The 6,272-nt window shown below is 50.8% G+C and overlaps 1 protein-coding gene across 1 annotated transcript; it reads left to right on the forward strand.

Annotated features, from left to right (window-relative positions):
- Window positions 1-552: 552 nt before the first annotated feature.
- CSUI_004380 (uncharacterized protein) lies at window positions 553-2,564 on the forward strand. The gene has a single exon (XM_068064572.1). It carries the CDS (start codon window positions 829-831, stop codon window positions 1,519-1,521), a length of 693 nt encoding a protein of 230 aa, XP_067923452.1. The 5' UTR covers window positions 553-828; the 3' UTR covers window positions 1,522-2,564.
- The last annotated feature ends 3,708 nt before the right edge of the window (window positions 2,565-6,272 follow it).

A 6,272-nucleotide genomic window follows, 5' to 3' on the forward strand; every position in this document is an offset into this window, starting at 1 on the left:
GAACAACACGAATCTCCGACCGTGTGCCCACGTTCGCGCTTCTACCGTGGAAGTGTGTGTATAGTATAACGCCTCAAGGAGAGAGCTATTGTCGCGACTCGAAGCAGTCTTGAACGGCAGCCCGTTGCTGGTGGTGACGTAGCAGGCGGGCACCGACGAGTCTGCAAACTCACAAACACCATCGTTTCAGTCTACTCAAGGAAAGTGATCGCGTCCATGTATGACGCCGTCGCACTGAGATGCGCAGAATCCAGGAAAGTCCATCAAGAGTCTTGGGAGGCTCTTGGAGTGGGTCTGTCTCTTTCACACGTAAACCTAGAAGACCTTCGCATCCGCCTCGTGGAAAAGGGACTCCTGGTGAGCTTCGTCCTTCAGCGAGCTTCTGGCCCCGGCGGCCCGCTCATCTCCGCAGACTGCGTTAGGCCCGTGGGGCCCACTGCCCGTCAATACACCAGAGCCCTACTCGGCTCGCAGGGAGCACAACGGAGCGTACCTCGATTGTCAGGAGGCGTACGGCTGTTGCTGCACATTTCACGAGACGCCTGTGAGCTCATCTTCCCGGCCCGCGCAAGAGCACCAGGTCAGCCTTCAAGTGTGAATTGGCCGGCAGTAGAAAGACGGCACCGCGAACTGACGTCGTACTAACGACCCCCCGTCGACAGTGAGCAGTCTCCTCCCTCAACGTCACCGGCAGCAGCCCGGGGAAGGCAGCCTGCATGTCTGGTGCTGCTGCGATTTGACCATCTATGCTGTTTTCTCCGTATATCTAGGCAACTACTAGTTTGCACGCAGGCTTATTCCTGCTTTTATTTCTCCTCTGTCTAAACAATGACAAGTCCAGAGACGGCCGGCGCGCAAAATGCTGGATCGACAGGAGTCACAAACGGCAGAGAAATGGCTTTCGATCCAGATACGCTCGGCCCCGTCAGTGCTGTGGAAGTACTGGAAAAAATTCGAGGAGAATCAAGTTCTGCAGACGCGAGAGTGGCAAAGAGTAAGAGAAGAGCCCTTTTTGGTGAACGGCATTCTGCTGCGAGGAGGCCGCGGGGGATGTCGAAGGTCTTGATGGCTGCCGTTGGTATTGTGTTGATGTCCCTGGCGGCGGTCCGCTTCATTCGGTGTTTGAGAGCATTGAGACTACGCAAGGCAGCTCATCAGGGAGTATCTTTCGGAGTCACACCGCGCAAGCTTGCCGATAAAGAGAGATTCCATTTCCTCTCGGAGGATGACACCGGCTATCCCAGCGAGCCACCGGCCGGAGACCCTCTCACTGGTGCTGATGACGACGTATTCATGACAGAAGAGTGCATGGAGCTCGTCATAGATTCGCCCCCGGCGGATGACCCGTCTGACCCCGCTTGGTCCGAGCCCTTCCCAGGCGCAGTGGAAAGCGAGGTGGCTGATCCTGAGCCTTTGACAGGTGAGACAGCGACAGCCGATGAGGCGGCAGACCCGTCGGCATCTACAACTCCGACACAGGATTCTCGTTCACATGGTGGCAAGCCTTCGCCAGCTCCGTAGTGACGCTAGGGTTGCCAGAGCGTCAAAACATGAAAATTCTTAAAGGTGTTCGTCACATGCGTCACAACTTCTGCACGTTGGATGAGAAGGAAGTTCGCAACCAAATCGAATAGCTGGTGAACTATATCTCGGACTTCGACGGTAGACAAAGACTCGTGCGAAGCGGCGTGTACAGGAGAAACAGATGGGAAGAGGGTAGCATCTCAACCGAGAGCACAGATGCAGCACAATGAAGGGGAGGAGGAAACTCAGAAACCAGGGTCACCGAACTTCGGCACGGAGAAAGGACAGGCGCTCCCGGTGTGGTGAGCAGCGTTTGAAGGGCGATGTCTGAGAACCTGCCATTCTATTGTGCATCGAAAAAATAAAACCTTTTCGCCCCTTGAGGTTTGACACAGGGCAGGTCTCGCAGATGGGCACTTCGTCGCTTCAGGGTGATACGCCGAAAAAGTGCCACATCTGTTCGTCGGGGTGAGGGTGAAATCAATGCAGCTCGTGTATGTCTCGGTTGACAGCGCCGACGTGCGGGGGTGGTAAGAGTTTTGTCATAAGAAAGGAGGCCTGAGTTACAGCTCGTTCGACCGTGCATAAGACGCTTTTTCTATGAGGATGGGTGGATCGTGAGGCGGATTCGATGCCTGAAGATTCAGAGCTGGTACTTTGCACTGAAGAGAAAGTTAGCTACATAGTACAGCCCAAGAATGGTAAGGAGCGCAAGTACTTATATTTCCGTCTCTTGGAGTAACAGAAGACCGGCACTGAGGGGAGTGTGTGTGTCGGGAAATCTTCTGTTGTTTTTGTTTGTCACATTGTAGTAGAGGCGTTATCTGCGCCAGCCACCTTCTTTTTCTGTCCAGACATCCAGGAAAGAGATGAGCAAAGCAAAGCCGTCTGCTTGAAGCAGCGGCGCTGCTCTGAATCTGCCGCTGCTTCCCTGCGTGTAAATATACGTTTTATGCTTCCAGATGGACGACCACATATGTATCTTCATAGGCGCATTACGGGGTTAGCACTGGGCACTTCGTTTTCTTTTCGGGAGGAGTAAAGGAAGCGCTGCTTTCTCACCTTTAGTCTTGTGTAAATCCAGGTCCTTCTTTTCTTCAAGTTTCATTTGGCATTTGATAAAACATCCGGGCGTATTCGCTCTCCAAAAGAAAGGAGACAGAGGAAAAGAAAGAACTTTCCACAGTGATATGCTGTAAGACACTTCTGATATGTGTTTGGTACTCCCGCTCTGTCTTGGGAGATGGAGAACCCATGGGGGTGTACATACAGGTGAGCGTACTTATGGACATGCACATACACATAGATATTTCTAATATAGATATACATACATATGACACAGACACGCTAACACATATACACACCGACGGAATCAATTATGATTGTGTGATGAGCCAGCTAGCTCCGGTAGGGTGTTTCTATATAGGGTAGTTGCATGAGCACAACTGCTCCGACTGTAAGAAACTTTGTACCTTTGAATCACTCTCACCGTGAAGCGATTCGCCGAATAGGTGACAAGGGTGTGTGCCCAGCTAGCCTGCGGTGATGGTCTGCCTACGATTTACTGCTGTGGGAATCGGAGGCAGAGGTATCCTCTTTTCCTTCCCTCGAGGGGCTAATCTTTTTGGTGCACGTACAATACATTGTACTTTTTTTTGCCTTAGTTACTCAGTTGTCGGATGATTTTTCATTTCAATCTTCCGCAAAGAAAGAAGATCAATGAGTGACTCTTTGGTCGAGAAAAGTATAGAAGAGAAGTCGACGAAATCCTTTCCCTCATTGAAGGGTGTACAGTGCTCCTCAGACACAAGTATTCTGCAAGACTAGAGTAAGGCAGGTATGCGGTACTTCGCGTAGGAAAATTATATGGAGTACCTACACGCCTGCCGTAGACAAAGGATAAAGGTGCACAATCGTAGGGGCGAACTATCATCGGGTGGAGGAGCCGTCGACCAGACAAGCTCGTCTCCGCTGTTCGGGTGTAGGCACTGACAACCTAGCTCCGCAGTAAACAAGTAACCATTGCAATGTGACGATTGTACGGCTCGGGTTTGATATCAATGCGTGGGAAAGCCGGGGTTAGGTTTAGGGCAGGCGTCAAGTGACGCCGAAGGTCTGGATCGCTATGGCAGCTTTTGGGACTATTTTAATGTACCTGGTAGCCATTCGCTCCATCGAGTGCCTCGCCGCGTTGAGGCTACGCGGTAGAGTCCATCGGGGATTGTCTTTGGGAGTCACATCGCGCAAGCTTGCAGAGAGTGCGGAGACACGGCGGATAGCCATCCATCGACCCGACAAATGTGCGGTGCCCAGTTCGGGCATGCTGATAGTGAATCGTCTCTTGTTGACGTAGGAGTCGCTCCCACTGAAGACCCAGAAGAAGATGAGAAAACGGGGCTCCCGTCCGCTCAAGATGGGTTAGAGGGCGAGACGGGAGTGCCGGAGAATCCTACAGCTCCGACTGAGGCCGATCCGTCATTGAGGAGAAAAGAATTGCTACGTTCCAGGCGTAGACTCGTGGCGGTACTCGGGGTTGTTACAGCTTTGCTCTTCGTGGCAGGCATCATCTGTGCAGTCTTACTTCATATGATTGACAAATGGAAAGGCATTGGGGCACTAAAATCCGCTGGTTTCGGACTACCGGGTGCTGGCATGCTGATGCTGGCGGTCACATTGTTGGTGGGCTGGAAGCTGGTGTGGAACCCACCTAAGGCGGAAGAGAACGAGATGAGTTAGGAGGGTCAGAAGACGCTGCAGAATCGCTGAAGTTGAGTGTTAGTGAAAAGCAGAGAGAGCGCCGTCAGTGGAAGCGGGCTGTTGAAGCCACGTGTCCGTGAAGAGGCTATTTTGTTTTGGCTCATGGAAACAAACAATGTCTAATAGCGGCATAGAGCCATTCTGTCATCTCGGGGGGACGGCAACGAGCAGTTGGCACGTCCTTTCGATAGACATTTGTTTACTTTATGCTGGGGGAATGAGGGGGAGGAGAGATAAAAGCACTCCCTTCTTGTGGTTTTCTCTCCGTCAGTCCGCAGCAGCATCTCCGCTGACTGTTGGGGCTCCGCTTGCACTGACCATCGAGCGCAGCTTCTGAATATTCCGTTCGTCTTCGGACCGCAACGAGTAGAAAAGAGACTTTCGTTTTATAAAGAGACGGATCGGGAGGGGAGATATGCAAGAGAGACAGCCACGTCATGAAGGGTAGCTAAAGCAGACTGTGTGAAAGAGGTTATTCCGTAGGATCAATACTACAGTGTATGTACAATAGACAACACAAACCGTTAAGTTTTTTTCTTTTTCATCCGTCTCTCCCCGCGGTTGCTGAAGGGATTCGAGGGGAGTGTGTGTTCTGAAGAAAATCTGTCATTTACTTCTCCGCAGTGCAGGGGGGAGAGCGTTTCCCTTATTCAAGCCTCTGCTTCCTGCTGTACACACACCATCCGTAGAAGGAGGAGATACGCAAAGCGGAGAGGGCCCAAGCTTGGGCTTCTTTCTTTGAGTGGAAGGTTTCATTCCACTTTCCTGCACATTCTTCTTGACATGTGTGGGTATATAAACAGCAGGTGGACACGTGTATGTGTATTATCATAAGCGTTAAGCAGGGGCAGGGTGATAAGTTTTTTTTTTCTGTATAGGAGATGAACTAACGTTTTTCTCTCCTGTCACGCTGGTCCAGATTTCCAAGCTTACCATGCTTCCGCCTTGGTGGTGGCGGTGGTTGTCTGAGAGTACTTTACTAAGGAGGGCGAGAAAGTAGTCTTTCTTACGTGCCTCTTTTAGTTGAAATAAGACAGCAGTGTGTTTCTTCGTGCCTGCATGACGGAGAAAAAAGGGGAGAGCGGGGGTGAAGAGAGAGAAGTTGTGTGTGACGAAAGTTCACGTTGCAGTTCTAGCAGATGCGGTCGGTAGGTTCGATTCATTGTGTAGTGGAATGGAGAATCTGTCCGGCTGCACACGTACACGGGGGGTGTACGTACATGTCTATGTATACTATCTCTCTATGTCGTCCAGACGACAATAGCTTCGTATTTTATATACGTACATAGGTGGGTACGTGCCTATTTGTATGCTAGACCACGTCATTGTAGTAGTTGAGTATTTGTATAGAGGGTAACTACGTAGGCAGGACAGCAGTGTCTTCAAGAATTCTTACGTGTCTCGGGGCGACTCTCCCACCCTGGTGACAAGCAGGATGGCTCGGAAAGGTAACTATCCTGTTGTCGTTGTACAGTATGTATTGTACTTGGAATCGGAGGCAGTGAACCGGCGTCTCGTTTCTTTTTTCTTCAGGGCTTTTTTTTCTTACGTGTACATTCGTGAGATGCAGTTGCCCTGGGTACTCAACTGTTGAGACAAGCCCGGAGTCACTTCAGTATCTTTATGATGAAAGATGGAAATGACGGAATGACTTCTCTCGCCCGAGAAGTAAAGGAAGAAAGAGAAAGGGAAGAGTTGTTCGTTTTCATCACTTCATAGGGACTTTCCCCTGATCATACACATACTACTGCTTATTCCTGCAAGAGCAGACGAAACAAATATCAGGTCCTTTGCGTATGAGCAATACATAATAGATATGTTCCTGCGATCCTGGAGGGGTTCTAAGATGTAGTAGTCATAGTAGGTGCTGCGAGAGAACATTCGGTTGAAGAGCCCTTTGATCGGAGAAGCTCACTTTCGTCGGCCGTAGTCACCAGCTTTCCCTCGTTTGAGACAGTGAGTGACCATTGGGGAGCCTGAGGCTGGCCCCC

This window comes from Cystoisospora suis, assembly GCF_002600585.1.
Source record: "Cystoisospora suis strain Wien I chromosome Unknown contig_2028, whole genome shotgun sequence".
Classification (NCBI taxonomy): Eukaryota; Apicomplexa; class Conoidasida; order Eucoccidiorida; family Sarcocystidae; genus Cystoisospora; species Cystoisospora suis.

Coding starts and splice junctions, on each gene's coding strand:
- CSUI_004380 (XM_068064572.1), top strand. CDS start 829: ATGACAAGTCCAGAGACGGCCGGCGCGCAAAATGCTGGATCGACAGGA.